This window comes from Sitophilus oryzae, unplaced genomic scaffold (assembly GCF_002938485.1).
Source record: "Sitophilus oryzae breed Bouriz unplaced genomic scaffold, Soryzae_2.0 scaffold_806_pilon_pilon, whole genome shotgun sequence".
In the NCBI taxonomy this organism is placed as follows: domain Eukaryota; kingdom Metazoa; phylum Arthropoda; class Insecta; order Coleoptera; family Curculionidae; genus Sitophilus; species Sitophilus oryzae.
The window spans coordinates 529,872-547,691 of NW_022147424.1; the positions used below are offsets into that span (position 1 = coordinate 529,872).

The 17,820-nt window shown below is 31.9% G+C and overlaps 2 protein-coding genes across 6 annotated transcripts; both read right to left on the reverse strand.

The window, feature by feature from the left end:
- Nucleotides 1-450: 450 nt before the first annotated feature.
- On the reverse strand, nt 451-13,134 carry LOC115888700 (alpha-tocopherol transfer protein-like). 3 transcript variants are annotated; one of them, XM_030908493.1, is made up of 8 exons: nt 13,055-13,134; nt 9,716-9,823; nt 9,278-9,463; nt 6,114-6,273; nt 3,416-3,668; nt 1,155-1,265; nt 807-909; nt 451-708 (listed from the first exon to the last, which is right to left on the reverse strand). In XM_030908493.1, exons 3-8 carry the CDS (start codon nt 9,393-9,395, stop codon nt 557-559), a joined length of 897 nt encoding a protein of 298 aa, XP_030764353.1. In that variant the 5' UTR covers nt 9,396-9,463; nt 9,716-9,823; nt 13,055-13,134; the 3' UTR covers nt 451-556. The 3 variants fall into 3 exon arrangements, with proteins under 3 accessions (XP_030764353.1, XP_030764354.1, XP_030764355.1); XM_030908494.1 differs by lacking the exon at nt 13,055-13,134 and adding an exon at nt 12,507-12,524; XM_030908495.1 differs by lacking the exon at nt 1,155-1,265.
- Nucleotides 13,135-15,044: 1,910 nt separating this feature from the next.
- On the reverse strand, nt 15,045-17,632 carry LOC115888693 (GPN-loop GTPase 1). 3 transcript variants are annotated; one of them, XM_030908483.1, is made up of 5 exons: nt 17,499-17,632; nt 17,024-17,444; nt 16,580-16,973; nt 16,320-16,519; nt 15,045-15,234 (listed from the first exon to the last, which is right to left on the reverse strand). In XM_030908483.1, exons 2-5 carry the CDS (start codon nt 17,403-17,405, stop codon nt 15,104-15,106), a joined length of 1,107 nt encoding a protein of 368 aa, XP_030764343.1. In that variant the 5' UTR covers nt 17,406-17,444; nt 17,499-17,632; the 3' UTR covers nt 15,045-15,103. The 3 variants fall into 3 exon arrangements, with proteins under 3 accessions (XP_030764343.1, XP_030764345.1, XP_030764344.1); XM_030908485.1 differs by having other exon boundaries at nt 17,024-17,450; nt 17,499-17,628; XM_030908484.1 differs by having other exon boundaries at nt 17,024-17,628.
- Nucleotides 17,633-17,820: the final 188 nt, after the last annotated feature.

Genomic DNA, 17,820 nt, shown 5'->3' on the forward strand with positions numbered 1-17,820 from the left:
GATCAGCGTCGCAGTTTGATTGCTCTTGTATCGGAAAGAGAGAGAAAGGTTTACGTATGTCGTGGATGAGTTCGGACGATTTTAAAAAATTAGCCAATTAGAGAATTAGAGGGAAATGTGGGAAAAGGTTTGTGCCACAGCGAATATGTTTGTATAACTGTCAATAGAAAGGATAGGTAAAGATATAGAGACCTCCAGAGATATAGAGGTAGGGAGAAATAATTCTAGGCGGTTACAGTTTGATTAGAGTAGAATTCTTTTCGTAGCTTGATTTGGTCAATCGCAGCGATTTTAAAATCACAATCGTAACCTGTGATTGGCTCTCGTAGGAAAGTGCGATTGCGATTTCTTCTTTGTTTGAGTTTCAATTTAGGCAACCAGTATTACTATAGCTGCGATTGATTGATTTAAATAGATTTAACTAACAATAAATTAATAATAAACGACAAATAATTTTTGGTTGTTTCTTTATTATAAAAATAATATTTTATAAAAATTACAAATTTCAAAACTTCTCAACCGATACAAAATGATTTATAACGTATGTAGTTTAAATCTAATCCACTTCTAGCTTCTTGAAGGTTCCATCGAAACCAAACATGTTATCGACATTTTTCCTAGGACCTACTCGTTTATTCTCATCAACCACTTGACTCTCCAGCATTTCATAGAACTCTAAATTGTCATAAATAGATTTCTTACACTCCTCTAAAAATTATCAAAAAAAATATTAGGAAACTATAATAATTACAGAAAAAATATAACATATTAAAGACTCTAATTTTTTTATTTCGTATAATAATTACCAAAAAGTATATCTACTGAATCAGCTTTGCCTCCGTATTCTACGGGCATTGCCTCACGAGGGACATACTTGTACAAATTTTCATTATTTGTATGAATAATTATCTGAAAGTAAAAAAAAATGTTAACAATAACTACCCTAAACCAAAAAATATAATTCTATGTCTAATAGGTATGGTCTGACCAACTAGTCGGGGAAGATTTCGACAGACCACATCCAAAAAATGACAGACAATACTATTTATCTGTGCATTAAAATGACAGAAGACAACTGTCACTGTCAAATATCCTTTTGTTAGACAGACTTTACATGAATGTATAGAAATTAGTACAAAATTTAATTCATTTACCTTATCGAACATGTCCTTGTTTATAAAAGGCTTTAACATAGACATCAGCTTGTCCATAAAAGGTACAGTATTAATAAAATGGACTTGCTTTAATCTTATAGGCATAGCAGTCTACAAAAGAACATTTATAAACTTAAATTATATATAGTTAAACAAAAGAAAAAATCTATAACCTACTTGAAACGAACTCATAGCAAATTTTTGCTTTGTAGCAATTTTTTCGATTAAAATATAACTGATATACAGGCCCGGCAATGGATCTCTAGGCATAGGAATTACATGCATTGGAATGAAACGCCTATAAAAAGTCTATGCTTAAACAGAGATGGACAACAACTTCCCCGTTTCCACTTCCACTACCACTGTCTACTTAGACAAACTCCGATAAGATAACAAATTTTGGAAATTCCGCCACCTCCCATCCACTCATGATACCCATCTCCCTGTCCTTTATTTATCGCCATTATTTTATTTCCCTTCCCGCGCCTCCGCACCTCGCAATTCCGACTCCCGTCAGTTCATCACAGAGTTGCCAGGTCTACCGGTTTCGTCTGTAAGCTACCGATCTACCGATTTAAAGAAAAATCTAACGATATATTCAACTGCGTCTTTAGTTTTTACAATAAAAGCACTTTTAAAAAGCTGAATTATTTGACTAAAAATTAAGCGACTGCCGCGTTGGAATCTGTATAATCTGACTTTATTATTGTTTCATTAAATTTTATTTAGTAATAACACACATACAGGTCATTGTTCTGTCTAGTTGCAGAGTTACAGAGATATTCCTAAAAATCCTTATTACTCCTTATTAGGCGCGGTATTGGCGACATGCCCGAAGAAGTTGATATCTTTTGAAAAGATTTTATTTCATTCATCTACTAAAGTTGAACCCATATTTTCCCCCAAAAAATGTAAACAAAAAACAAAATTTAAGTTAAGAAACAACCTAAATTCGGACAAATATTTTAGTGATTTTCCCGTCAAAAAATATATTAATATGAAAAAGAGTTGAGAGTTGCTACAGCTTTCCCATTGAAATGAAATTAATTTTAGATATCACTGATCAAAATTTGTACAAAGGTAAAAAGTGACTGCTACACTAATTTGTGACTGCTATCCCTACTTGTTATAGTTTTATATGTTTTTATTAATATATTAATATTATTTAATTCAATATTTTTTTTAATATTAAATAATATACCTAGCTATTTCTAATTCTTGTTATATTTATTATATTTGTATTTTATTTGAGTGATCTATTATTACGACACATAGGAATGCTAATTTTGGACTTAAATATTATATTTTATTTCGTTTCTGTACTTTTAATTTTTGTTGAAGATCTACCGAGAATTTTGTTCTCGTATGGAATTATAATCTAACAAACCCGGCAACCCTGTTCGTCTACTCCTTATAAAGTTTTTTTCGGCCTAATTCCTTTGTCACAGCCGCGGCTTTGTGAAGCGCCGCCGCCGACCGACTGTGTCGGGGCGACTGCTAGGAAGATCGTACAGTATTGCCATTTCATAGAATTGCACTTGCTATTTTAGAAATGATATCAAAGTTTTGCATGTTACTTTTCGTTTTAGAAAGAAGTTATGTGCCTAGAGAAAACATTCGTAAAATTGTTTCGTACTTTATTTAATATTTCATTAAGTAGCAAGATAATGGGATTAGAAGATTTAGGATTTTGACAAGCCAACATAATTTCGATTTAATTGAATGGCAACACTGTCCGTCCTGTTTCTATTTTTTCGATTCTGTTCTATTAGTAGGCGGTAGCCCCCACACAAGCGTCTTAAAGACCCGCCCGGCGCCCCCTCTCGCAAGGGCTCTCTCGTCGTATCACTTCTATGATCACTTCCCCTATACGATGGTAGGGAAAAGACACTTTATCCGTCTCTGTTGCACTGCAGTGTATTTTGCAGCCTTACCATCTTTTTTTATCGCATTGAAAACCTCCTATTGCTAATATTCCTTTGCCAGTAGTGTATATGTATATTGTACTTTGGAAGATGTTTGTATATCATTTTAATATAATTTAAGCATAATATAACAATAATATTTTGACTCTATTAGCATATCTGGACTAAAATTCGAATTTATTTCTTGTAAAATAACATTTATACACAAAAGAAAGACAGAGGATTGTTCAAGTCAACGTCAAAGACAGAGACAGTGAAATAATACAGTGTCTCTGATATAGAATTTTAAAAAAATGAACCGAGATAAGTAATAGATAAATAAAAATCAAAGTTTACTTGCAGATAGACCATGAATTTCTTGAACTCCCCCAAATTCATCTTTGTCACGTGCATAAAAACGCTCCCCTTCATATCCATGACAACTACTATACCATTTGTGGGCCCCACTGTATACATTCGCAGCATCATAAGCATATCGAACATTTTAGAGCCAACCTGCGGATTATAAACGTCCGGGTTCGTGTCCATAAGTCTTGTAAGGGCTATGCTGTCCCCATTTTTCGTTGTGCCGGGTAGAAAAGTCAAAAGACTAGAAAGTATCGAATAAAAATATAAAAATACTCTGACGTCATCGCCATCTTTCGTTGCTAGGGCTATACATGGTGGTCCGAACTGTATTCCGGAAACTTCAGCAGCATATTCTGGAGATAAAAACAAGTAAAAAGGTTCCTATAAATGTATGTCCTAAAATGCTTAGTTTCGGAGATACAGGGTGTAGAAGTTTCATTTTTTTTTGATTTTTTCCAAATAATTTCTGAAGTAACGTCAATATTTCGATGAAAATTGGTGTCTGGGAGCTTTTTGATCTGAGAAATTTGACTTTAATGTCAATATGACTCCTACTTGGTGGGGGTTGCCACCGACATATTTTTAACTGGTTTGAAGAGTAATAACAATAACTTTTTGTCCGTACCTGTATAGAACTACTGAGTAAAAAATATACATTTACGACATCTTTTACGTAAAAAAGGTCTCTTGGGAAAAATCGCTACGAGTAATGGTTAGTAGTGGTTAGCAAAAATGCTTAGTTTCGGAGATACAGGGTGTTGAAGTTTCATTTTTATTTGGATTTTTTCCTAGAAAGAAAATAAAATAAAAATATCTCCACAGCGCTATGATTTAACTGTCCTCGTTACGTCTTAAATGCCGCCAAACCGACCAGGGGCGCTATTCTGTAAAATCGTCGGTATCGGTAAGTTACGACAGCTCTCGATACGTATTTGTATATAGTAAAAATGTGTTAATCGTTGTTGTTATAGTTACCGATCGGTTCTATGGCAGATATCATAAATTTGTACCGACGAAAATCGGTATCTCTACCGTGCCCTTGTCAACCTCACGGTAGAGATACCGAGAGTCGTCGGTATAAATTTGCGATATCTGTCATAGGGCCGATCGGTAACTATGACAACAACAATTAACACATATTTACTATATGCAAATACGTACCGATAGCTATCGGTAACTCACCGATTCCCCTGGGGCGCTATTCTGTACAATCGTCGGTATCGTTAAGTTACCGACAGCTATCGGTACGTTTGGCCCTTTGAATAAGAAGACTAAGGAAGGAGCATATCAAAAATCTTAGGTACACCGCGATGGGCCTCAAATATGGCCGACTTAAATTCCGGGACACTCAGTGTCGTTCTAATTTTATTTAAAAAATGTAAAACTATGATGTAGGGTAGACGTGGGGTAGACTCAATAATTTGTTGTTTTATTTTACGTTGTGAATAAATGTTGGTAGTTATTAAAATTGTTATAAAAATATATAACTCTAATAAAAATAGATAAGTTATAATAAGTATTTATTAACACAAACATCCGATACGCTACTGAAGCAGGTAAGTCAAATTAACGTATCTAAATTCTTTGACATCTAATCTTTGACAAGTAATAAATAAAAGCTAAAATGCAAGAAAAATATATAATTTAGTTAATTTAAGTGAATTTCATAAATGATCGGTTTACTACACGTATGTATATTATATAGTCACTTACTAGCGAAAAGTTGTTCCATTATTTCACTCAATTTTTGCAGAGATCTACCGTACGCTACACAACCAACTATTTTAGAGTGTTTTTCGATAAATCGCGATAGTGTCACTGTTAATTTAAGTTCTGCCACAATTTCCATCTAGATTTACTACCTTTATACAACTATCAGTAGTAGAATAAATAATAAATAACATAAAATCAGCTCCGTAAAGACTGACAAATCCACAAAATTTCAAATCAAATTCAAATGTGTCAAATGAATCGTCAAACAGAACTGTCAAGGATCCCCACCCTAGAGAGCTTTTATGGTGCCTTTTCCGCCCACCATGCATGAATACATGGATAGCATTATGCTCCTTCCTTAGTCTTCTTATTCAAAGGTTTGGCCAATGAGCCTCATGTTGATTGTTGTTGTCATAGTTTTAGCTGTCATTAATAGGACATATAGCAAATTTGTACCGACGACTCTCGGTATCTCTACCGTGAGTTTAACAAGGGCACGGTAGAGATACCGATCCTCGTCGGTACAAATTTGCGATTCTGATCGATAACTATGACAACAACAATTAACACATTTTTACTATATACAAATACGTATCGAGAGCTGTCGTAACTTACCGATATCGACAATTGTCGATGCCGTGTACAGAATAGCGCCCCAGGGGTTAGCGAACTTTCCGGCCGCAATAACCTCCCCTGTTCGCTGTTTTAGTCGGTGGGTGTCGGTGGTCATTTATAGGAACTTTTTACTTATTTTTATCTGCAGAATATGCTGCCGAAGTTTCTGGAATATAGTTCGGACCACCCTGTATATGTTCATTAAAACTAGAGATATAGAGACAGGGAGAATAAGAAGAGAATAAGCATGAATATATAGGGGGAGGTCAAAAAGTAATAGTGATTATAAGTTTCTTGACAAAGAAAAGTTTTTGCAACTTTTTGCATTCTTCCTACCTTATCTCTCTATATGTTTTACCTGACATTCATTTGTTGTTTCAAAAGGTCATTTTTACTAGGATCGAAGCTTGAGAAATAATCTGGACATAACGTTCTTATCGTAAAATAATTTTCTAGACAGTTTTTGGCTGACTCTATACTGTAAAAACAACTGTGAAGGGCTAGAGCTGCTTGCAGTTCTGAAAAGAAAGATATCTATTAATTGATATTATTAGTAAATTTACTTTTAAAAAATATAAAATATCACAGGAACAACATACTTAACATCAAAATTAACAGATATTACAACCTGGTACAAAAAATACCTGTATATTTATAATTGATTTGAAACTATTAAACAAAATTAATATGATATATTAGTTATTTATGCAATAAGGGTATTATAACGGTGTTAATTACCGAGGGCAAAGTTTCTGTCCCGAGTGCCTATGGCCCGGAGGGACAATAATTGCCCGAGGTTATTAACACTTATTTATAATCTAATATATAAAATTCTCGTTTCACAGTTTCTGTTACCGTAATCCTCCGAAACGGTTTAGCCGATTTTGATGAAATTTTATATGTATATTCAGTAGGTCTGAGAGTAGGTTGTTATCTATTTTTTATACCCCTAAGTAATAAGGGTGGCCCACCCCAATTTTTATTTTTTGGACAAAATTTTTTATTTTAATTTTTTTATAATTTGGAAATTTGGCACTAAAAAATACAAACAACCCCAAATTTTCACCCTTCTAACATCAACCCCTATTTTTTTAATCGAGGTTGTTCCCTTTTAATTTTTTGTTACCATTTCCATAGTCCTCCGAAACGGCTTGACTGTTTTTGATGAAATTTTATATGTATATTCAGTAGGTCTGAGAGTAGGTTATCTATTTTTTATACCCCTAAGTTGGAGTGGTCCACCCCAATTTTTATTTTTTTATTTTTTGGTCAAAATTTTTTATTTTTATTTTTGTGATTTGGCAATTAAAAATACATACAACCCTAACTTTTCACCCTTCTAACATCAACCCTTATTTTTTAATAGGGGTTGTTCCCTTTTAATTTTTGTTACCATTTACCATACTCCTCCGAAACGGCGGCTTGACCGATTTTGATGAAATTTTATATGTATATTCAGTAGGTCTGAGAGTAGGTTGTTATCTATTTTTTATACCCCTAAGTTGGAGTGGTCCACCCCAATTTTAATTTTTTTATTTTTAGGACAAAATTTTTTATTTTTATTTTTGTGATTTGGCAATTAAAAATACATACAACCCTAAATTTTCACCCTTCTAACATCAACCCCTATTTTTTAATAGGGGTTGTTCCCTTTTAATTTTTGTTACCATTTACCATACTCCTCGGAAACGGCGGCTTGACCGATTTTGATAAAATTTTATATGTATATTCAGTAGGTCTGAGAGTAGGTTGTTATCTATTTTTTATACCCCTAAGTTGGAGTGGTCCACCCCAATTTTAATTTTTTTATTTTTAGGACAAAATTTTTTATTTTTATTTTTGTGATTTGGCAATTAAAAATACATACAACTCTAAATTTTCACTCTTCTAACATCAACCCCTATTTTTTAATAGGGGTTGTTCCCTTTTAATTTTTGTTACCATTTACCATACTCCGCCGAAACGGCGGCTTGACCGATTTTGATGAAATTTTATATGTATATTCAGTAGGTCTGTTACCTATTTTTTATACCCTTAAGTGATAAGGGTAGCCCACCCCAATTTTTATTTTTGTATTTTTTCGACAAAATTTATTTTTATTTTTTTGTGATTTGGCAATTAAAAATACATACAACCCTAAATTTTCAAAAATTTCAACCCTAAATATTTTTTAATAGGGGTTGTTCCCTTTTAATTTTTGTTACCATTTACCATACTTCTCCGAAACGGCGGCTTGACCGATTTTGATGAAATTTTATATGTATATTCAATAGGTCTGAGAGTAGGTTGTTATCTATTTTTTATACCCCTAAGTGATAAGGGTAGCCCACCCCAATTTTTTTTTTGGACAAAATTTTTTATTTTTATTTTTTTTGTGATTTGGCAATAAAAAATAGATACAACCCTAAATTTTTTAATAGGCGTTGTTCCCTTTTAATTTTTTGTTACAATTTACCATACTCCTCCGGAACATAACCGATTTTGATGTGGGATTCAGTAGGTCTGAGAGTATAGGTTTAGGTCTTATCTATTTTTTATACCCCTAAGTGATAAGGATGGCCCACCCCATTTTTTTTTATTTTTTGGTCACATTTTTTTATTTCTATTTTTTATGATTTGGTATTAAAAAATACATACAACCCTAAATTTTCACCCTTCTACCATCAACCCCTGTATTTAATAAGGGTTGTTTTTTTTAATTTATTTTTACCATACTCCTCCGAACCGGCTTCACCGATTTTGATTAAATTTTATATATACATATATATTCAGTAGGTCAGAGAATAAGTTGTTGTCTATTTTTTACACCACTAAATGATAAGGGTGGCCCACCCTAAATTTTATTTTTATTTTTTGGACCAAATTTTTAATTTTTAGTTTTTTATGATGTGGCATTAAAAATACATACAACCCTAAATTTTCATCCTTCTACCATCAACCCCTATTTTTTAATAGGGTTGTTTTTTTTCATTTTTTTACCATACTCCTCCGAAACGGCTTAACCGATTTTGAAGAATTTTTATTTGTTTATTTAGTAGGTCAGAAAATAAAAGTTGTTATCTATTTTTTACACCCTTAAGTGATAAAGGTGGACCACTCCAATTTTCATTTTTTGGCCAAAATTTTTTATTTTTACTTTTTATGATGTGGCATTAAAAATACATACAACCCTAAATTTTCACCATTCTACCATCAACCCCTATTTTTTTAATAGCGATATTAGTAACTCAATACGCCAAAAAAAACCTTTATAGGTATTTCGCCACTGTATATAGGGTATAATCACAGGTATAATGGTATTTACCCAAATTTTAACATACCGTGTACTTGCCCATCACTGACATCAAAAATATATCAATACCTTATAATAAGGGAATTATGGCATAATTTCCGTTAATAATGTTCTACGGGAGTTATGACTCTATTTATAGTTAACGAAACCAAGACAAGACATAACAAGACAAGACAAGATATAAGCTTATATTTTTATTGAATAAAAAATCAAAGAAAATTTGTACTCACCTGTAACTTTAGGAAAATGTCTTTGTTGCTCCGACCATTTTAAAAGCATTTCAACATCATCTTTCTTCAATTCTGTATCTTCTTTATAAAGTTTATTAACATCTATCAGCTTATTCATTGCAGGAAAACACAAAAATGAATAATTGTTTACAGACTGAGAATTGCGTGTAAAGCTTTTACAGTTGTCTATATAGGAAAGAATAATATATTTATTTGCATTATAGGGTCTATAGTATAACAATTATTATACTAATTACTATGAGTGCATACTTAATCGATATACCTAGTCGTTGTGTAAGTGCTATTAGTTGACAAAATTGGCTTTTAATTGCATATAAAACGTTAAGTTAGAACAACTAGAGTTGATAGATATAATTAAGCTATTGTTTTGTGTTTTTACTTTATTTTTTTTTCTTCTATGTATTCATTTATTTATACCTTTATGTGTAGCGAAACGTCCACTGTTTTCTCTAATATTTCAAAAATAAATGCCGATGGAACTCTGAACTTGCTTAATGATAGTTTAAGACTGCTTTGAAGGCTATCCTAAAATGAACAGAAATTATAATAATATACAGGATGTTCGGTTTTTATTTTGACAGTTGGAAAAATCTACAAATACACTCTCGAAGACGCTTTCTTAGTTTTATCCTTTTTAGACAGCGGCGAAGGTTCCATTGATGCGGGTGATGCGTGGCATCCCTTCAAAATAATATAATATACGTTTTTAATTAAAAAAGTCACTGACATGTCCTATAATTAATTATTTAATATTATTTAAATTAATTATTGTCCTAATTAATTAAATTATTAATTATTATTAAAAGAAAATGAGAAATATTAAGGTTTCGGTTCCTATTGCCTGTTGATCTCTCTTTAGAATGTAAAGGTGGCTACACACACTACTGCAAGCTTGACAAGCATGCATGAACCAGTGCCTTCTATTAAAAGATCAGCCTCCGGGCGAGATTTATGACGTCACGCTAGTTAGATATAACGGATTAATAAATATGTTGTAGAATACATGGAAAACATAATTATTCCTCAGATTTTTGGTTTGTATTTTAAAAATGATATAGTTTACATGAAATATACATAATATACAGTTAATAGCTACAACATATATACCTATTTATAGTAATAAATACTTTGGCAAATAAACTATGAACCATACAAATGCAGCAAATGTTTTACAATGTACAAATAATGTATAGGTACATAAGATAATGGGTAAAATGTAAATATATTTTTAAATTTTGGGGGTTGAAAATCGATCTAATTTAACAAAAACATTCAATATCTACTAATAGTGATGTATTATTATTTGCATTCACAAAATTTATATGTATATTTTGCAAGTATCAATGTTCGAAAATTATATTTACAAATAATACAATATTATCTAAAAAAGTCAGCGATGGGTATGAAATGAAGATCGCTGGCATTTTATAAATAAAATTATTCTAAAATTTTTGATTTTCTTGGGATTTTTAGGTTCATCGAAAAACGTTGATTTAAGTTTTTAGTTTGGGTTTTCATTATTTTTATTTGGTTTAAAAATTATTTCGGCTAGAGATTCATCAGTGTTATGTCATATGCGAAAAATAGTGTCGAATATAATCCAAAAATACATTATACAATATAATTCACACCTCATAATGTTTACTGCAATTAATAAACTAATATAAATTTATGAAAAGATGACCACATATTTTTTAAAAACATTATTCTTAACACTAAAATTATCTACATTGACTATGGAGTACTCAGTAAACATTATGTGTGTGGTGTGAATATTTTATATGTAATTTTTGTATTATATTCGACACTATTTTTACCTATGTTACACAACAGCTGATGAAGGCTATAATGTTATCGGAAACGTTTTTTTTAAACAGGTAAAAATAATGAAAACCCAAATGAAAGATAATATTGTTTTTCATCCTGAACCTAAGCATAACGGGCGAAAATCAAAAATTTAGAATATTTAGAAGTAAGGTTTCAAGAATATCAAATTTTCCAAGATTGTAAAATTCTAGTTAATTATTTTATGTGTACAGTTATTTAGGAATGTCATCGATGTTCATTTCCAAAAACTAGACGCCGATTTTTTTCGACGATACGGTATAATTCTTCGTAAAATGTAAATAACATTAGACCAATTAAAAGAAAGAAATATGAATTTCTTAGTATTTTTAGTAACACCGTTATTCTTAAAACTTAATTTTGTATTATGCAAATATACCAATTTTATTGTTATTTTATTCATATTGTATTCAGCCATCACTTAAATATTTGATATTAATTTGGTATTATAAATAATCAACACTGTTCATTAAAAATTACTGAACAAAAATATATGTTAAATTACTTGACATACATTATATATTATCAAACAAAAACACATTCTTCTTTTAAACTGTATCAGTCTTGTCTTTACAAAAATCTTTTTTAAAATTTGAACTCAAAATAATAATCTTTTTCATGATCTTTAATACACATATTCTTTATTTTTCCCTAGATCATAATACCTACTTACGTGTTTGAATCTGTCGAAGCTGAACCAACAACACTTGGGTGGAGATTCCACAATATGAATAAAATAAACATAATTGTCAGTTTTCATTAATACCATCATGGGAGAATATTATTTTTAAATTTATTAAAGATATTTTCAATAGAATTCTCTTGATTTATAACTCGTACCCACTTTTCTTGCTCTTCTGGACACTTTAGGCTGCCTAGTATAACTATCCTTTCCACCAGGAACACAACAAAGATGAGGCATAGCACCAAAAACACACTCCACTTAAAGATGAGGCATAGCACCAAAAACACACTCCACTTAAGCTTTATTGATGAATTGTTAGAGTCTTAAAAAACACACACAAAAATCACGATGAGTAAAAAATGTATGGGCACTTTTAGGTTAAATCACTTACACAACGTGTAATTTTTCAATTTTTCTATTTTTTTATGCGAAACCGAGAGTGACCATATATCTGGTAGTAGGTTATGTCACTTAAACACCAAAATAATTAGTTTTTTGCACTGCAATAATAAATAATACCAAAAATCATAGAGTTAAAACCAAAAATCAACCGACAAAATATGAAACGGAATCTAACCCAATATCTAAGTATGTACAGCTGATGAAGTAAACAAAAGTCGGCCCCCAGGCTGATCTTTTAAAGAACGGCAGTGCATGAACATTCTTTTTGTAATTTACCTTCGCCGCCACATGGTACATGCATGCTTGAACAAGCTTCAGTTTATGCCGCGAAGAATTAGCAACTGCCGCACCTGATCGTTCAACCTTGTGGCAAGTGAAAAAATGCGTAAACATCTAGAAATAATGAGAAAAAACAGCAAATTGGTCGAAGGAATTTATCCTTATCATTTACTCTGATAAATGTTAAATAAACTTTTCAAATTTCAATCCTTCATAGTTTCTCAATGACTCGACCGATTTTAAAAAACGAAGCGGGAAAGTATAGAGAATAAAAAGCCCTTTTCATTGCGGTACCACTTGATACCCCTTCCCATTTGAAAAAAGTTGGGGGATGACACCCCCGCTTAGAGGGTTGAAGATTTTGCAATCATTTTTGGGGCAAAAGTTGTCCCCCTCACAAACAAAATTGACGTGTTTTTGGATTTTGTGAAAAAAAAAATATCCTGGTCGTTATATACCTTACGGAACGTTTTCGATGGGCCACCCTGTATGGTTACATCCTGTATATACGCTGTAATTAAATATCAAATTAAATATATATCTACCTTAATTCTGGAAATGCGATTTTTTATTTCACAAACCATTCAAATTGGAGAGTTCAGTTTAAAAACGTGTCAATTAACTGGAATATTTTTTTAATATTAGTAAATAGGTGTTACATTAATTAACATATATTATTTAATCTTGTTTTAATGATCAAGGTCACTCATCGACTGCACATTTTAATTTTGTACCGCTATATTATTTCTAGACTTTAATAACAAAGCTACATTGGTTGGATGCATTTCAATTAAAATTAAATGTTCATTAATATTTTATGCGTATTTGCTTAATGATTTAAATGCAGCAAAGTCGTTGTAGCTAAAATAAAAATGAGTACCATGCATGTGGATAATAAAAATAATTGGTTGAAAAGTAATAATATTCTCGCTGTAATAAAAATTAAAAAAAAACATTGCAACAGGCAAAACAGGCAAGGTACGACTTTTTTTGTTTATGTATCGGGTGTCTAAACTATATCGGGAGCGTTTCAAAAGTGTCACCTCTATAACTTTTTTATTTTTTCAGATAGAAAAACGAGATTTGGTATGTTAGAATAAGAAGACTAAGGAAGGAGCATATAAAAAATCTTAGGTACACCCTATGGGTACACCGCGATGGGCCTCAAATATGGCCGACTTTAATTCCGGTTTATCAGTGTCGTTCTAATTTTATTTAAAAAATGTAAAACTATGATGTAGGGTAGACTCAATAATTTGTTGTTTTATCTTACGTTGTGAATAAATGTTGGTAGTTATTAAAATTGTTATAAAAATATATAATTCTAATAAAAATAGATAAGTTATAATAAGTATTTATTAACACAAACATCCGATACGCTACTGAAGCAGGTAACTCAAATTAACGTATCTAAATTCTTTGACATCTAATCTTTGACAAGTAATAAATAAAAGCTAAAATGCAAGAAAAATATATAATTTAGTTAATTTAAGTGAATTTCATAAATGATCGGTTTACTACACGTATGTATATTATATAGTCACTTACTAGCGAAAAGTTGTTCCATTATTTCACTCAATTTTTGCCGAGATCTACCGCACGCTACACAACCAACTATTTTAGTCTTTTTCGATAAATCGCGATGGTGTCACTGTTAATTTAAGTTCTGCCACTATTTCCATCTAGATTTACTACCTTTATACAACTATCAGTAGTAGAATAAATAATAAATAACATAAAATCAGCTCCGTAAAGACTGACAAATCCACAAAATTTCAAATCAAATTCAAATGTGTCAAGTGAATCGTCAAAGAGAACTGTCAAGGATCCCCACCCTAGAGAGCTTTTATGGTGCCTTTTCCGCCCACAATGCATGAATACATGGATAGCATTATGCTCCTTCCTTAGTCTTCTTATTCAAAGTATATAACATAAATTAGGATTGATTGACGTATGCAATTGTTTTTGGTCACTTCCTGTTTTACCGAAAATGACTACAACTTTTGAGTTTTAAATGGCACCCTCGGTATATTTCTACTTTATTCAATAGAAAATGACATGATCAAAGAGGTGCCATTTAATCGAATAAAGTAAACAAATACCGAGGGTGCCATTTAAAAATCAAAAGTTGTAGTCATTTCCAGTGAAACAGGAAGTGACCAAAAACAATTGAATACGTCAATCAATCCTAATTTAGGTCATATACTACCATACCAAGGTTCGTTTTTTTATCTGAAAAAATAAAAAAGTTATAGGGGTGAGCCACTTTTGAGACGCACCCGGTATTTAAAACTATGCAAAAAGAAACATATAGGCTGCCATTTATTTTTTTTATGCAGTAAGAGCTATTAAAGGATGAAAAGTACGGGCCAATTAAAAGAGGTCTAGGGCCTAGGGCTTGACCACGCCAAAATTACCATCGATTGTCATCCCCAGCGGTCTGTGACGGCATTTTTTTCGATTGTACGGTATTTTATTTTCTATTTGTTATAAATATATTTGGATTTTAGGGAAAATTTGAAATAACACAACAAGAAAAATAAAAAAAAGTTTTAATTAGGACAGTTTAATCTTAAAAAATATTTTTTTATTTATTATCCTGCAGAACTTGAAGGTTCCTTGTTTTTTTGCTTAATTTCTGCCTCCTTTGCTCTCTTCAACTGCATTTCTCTTTGCTGTTTTACCACTTTTTTAAATGCATTCTCTTCTTCTACATCAATAACATCTAAAAAAAATAATAAAAAAAACATTTTCAGTTACTCATAGATCTCAAATTGTTCAGAATTCATTTTTATGTATTTGAAGTTTTTAGAGGTGAAACTTCTTTACGCGCGTTGTGAGTAAAAATTCAAGGCCGTGACACACGAGGTAGCGTCAGGAAAAGTGGTAACGGCAGTGTTGCCACAGCTACCCCATTCAGGGTAGATTCTACACCTTTTTAAAACAATTTAACTCGCTCTGGGTAACTGTCTGTGCCATACGCGGCTAAGAAAATAACTATAATAAAAAAAAAACAATATAAATACGAATTGTTGGTTAGGTTCAAATTTTTTTCTCTTCTTAAATAAATTTAAGCGTTAACATTGGGCGCGTTCAGGGAACACAGCCGCTGACATTCAGCGTAGAATTTTGCTGACCAGCAGCTTACGGTATTCCCTAAATGGCACAAAGCAGCAGAAAGAACAGGAAACAGTAGCTGTCTCATGCGCTCTCTGTCTACTATAAAAATTTGAGAGAAATATAAATAAATCATCTTCTTCAAATCGGTCTATAATCGATCTTTAGTCTTTAGAATAAAAATTATTTTGAAAAAAGAATTATTATTACCATGCCGCCCACCATGCATGAATACATGGATAGCATTATGCTCCTTCCTTAGTCTTCTTATTCAAAGGTCAGAATAGACCGTTTAGGGAAATCACTTACTCAGCCACTCAGCCGCTGACCGTCCCTGAACGCGCCCATTATTAGGCATTTAGGCATTTGCATAAAATTGTGTATTTTGGGTGGTATTCCACTAAATTTACAGGCTATTGAGGAAAAAACTAAAAATTACAGAAATAAATTGAAAGTAATAGGTATTTATAATAAAACACCATTACGGGACTGTCTCAAACATATTCTTCAATTTAATAGTTGTTAGTAAGAAGTTTCGCTTCAAATATGCGCACATAGTGCATACACTGTTTTTTTTTATACAATAATAGGTACATAGTGTTAAAAATATGATTTTTCTAGGAACATCATAAAACTTCTGTTAATAATAAATAAAATCTGATTATAGTTACACAAAAAACAAGCTGTCCGTACCTGTATATGGTGCTTCTTCACCTTCACTGTCTTCAGAACTGTCATTACCGGCATTTCGTAAATATACATCTGATAATTCTATTCCTCTTGGTTTTGACGTCAAAAGTGAACTGGACTCACTTTCAACAGAACTCACGGCTTCTTCCTGTTTCCTTTTTTCAGTATCTTGCTTAATTTTCTCCCATTCGGCTCTGTAATCGCTAAAAAAATATTATATTCAGTGATTTGTGAGAGAAAAATAACTCTAACCATATTCTTACTTCTCATATTCTATGCGACATTCATCTATTAACTTAAATAACTCGTCAGCTCCTTGACCTGTGGCCGCACTAAATCCACAAACTTTTAAATTCTGATAGAATTCATCCAGAGCCAGAGCCATAGACCTTGTAAGATTACTAACATAGCTCTCATCAGCTTCAAGAGCTTCCTGGAAACTTTCAAAATCCGTCATCCAGTCTTTTGCATAACCTGCATCGACTATATCCACTTTATTCATTACAATAATAAAAGGAAGACGTGTTTTATACAGGATGGAACAAGCATATAACATATTTGACATGAAGGTGACCGGAGATGTACTTCTAACACAATCTACTACATAGAGTATAACGGTAGGAAAAGCTGAGGCTAAGGTTTCGGTTATTATAGACCCTAAAATATTGGAATAATTACTACAGGAATATAATCTGATGATTATTTACCTGATACGCTCCATGCAAACACTTCTATTTGACCCGGAGTATCAATAACACAATATTCGTTTGTAGTTTTTCCAATATAGTTGATAACCTCGGGAAATTTTGTAGAAAAGAGATTAAGACTCGTTACAATTGCTCCGTTTGGTCCTAATTTGTACTGTTTCATCACCTCTTTGTAATTAACTGTTTCTCTAATATCGATATTAGCAAAGTAGGGTAGATCTAAACAAGCAGGATCCAGGTTAACAACGTACGGTTTTTTGTTATTTCTAAGACATTCAGAGAGACGAGTTACAAGGGAGGTTTTACCACTGCCTGCCATTCCGAGAACCAGAAGGCATACTGGGGAATTCTGGCTTGAATCAGAAGAAGCTGAATTAGCCATTCTGTTGTGTGTTTAAAATAAACAACTTTCGATTTTATCCTGAAACTGTGACATCAAATAGATACATATGATTTAATATCATACACTCTTTACCTTTTCGGTTTAATTAATATTTTTTCTGAACATTTATATTAGAGGAAAAAACTTTATAGTAAATCCCACAGTAAATCCTGATAAAACCTTTCAAATTTTAAAAAATCATAACCACAAAAAAACATGACAGACTGAATAACCACAGAAAATGTATAAAGATATATGGCATAGATTCAGGAAACTAGTTTATGTATGTGATATTAAAAATTAATGACAAGGATGTTGTATCGCGTTAATAGAGTTATTACATCGCGTTCTTGATCAATTAGATGCTGAAGTAACCGAACTATTCTAAAAAACAAAAGAAAGCTTTTGATACCAT

Coding starts and splice junctions, on each gene's coding strand:
- LOC115888700 (XM_030908493.1), bottom strand. CDS start 9,395: ATGAATAAGCTGATAGATGTTAATAAACTTTATAAAGAAGATACAGAA. Junction 6,274..9,277: donor ACATTTTCCTAAAGTTACAG/GTGAGTACAAAT, acceptor CTTTCTTTTCAG/AACTGCAAGCAGCTCTAGCC. Junction 910..1,154: donor ACAAGGACATGTTCGATAAG/GTAAATGAATTA, acceptor TTTTACTTTCAG/ATAATTATTCATACAAATAA.
- LOC115888693 (XM_030908483.1), bottom strand. CDS start 17,405: ATGGCTAATTCAGCTTCTTCTGATTCAAGCCAGAATTCCCCAGTATGC. Junction 16,974..17,023: donor GTTTGCATGGAGCGTATCAG/GTAAATAATCAT, acceptor CCAATATTTTAG/GGTCTATAATAACCGAAACC. Junction 16,520..16,579: donor TGTCGCATAGAATATGAGAA/GTAAGAATATGG, acceptor ATATTTTTTTAG/CGATTACAGAGCCGAATGGG.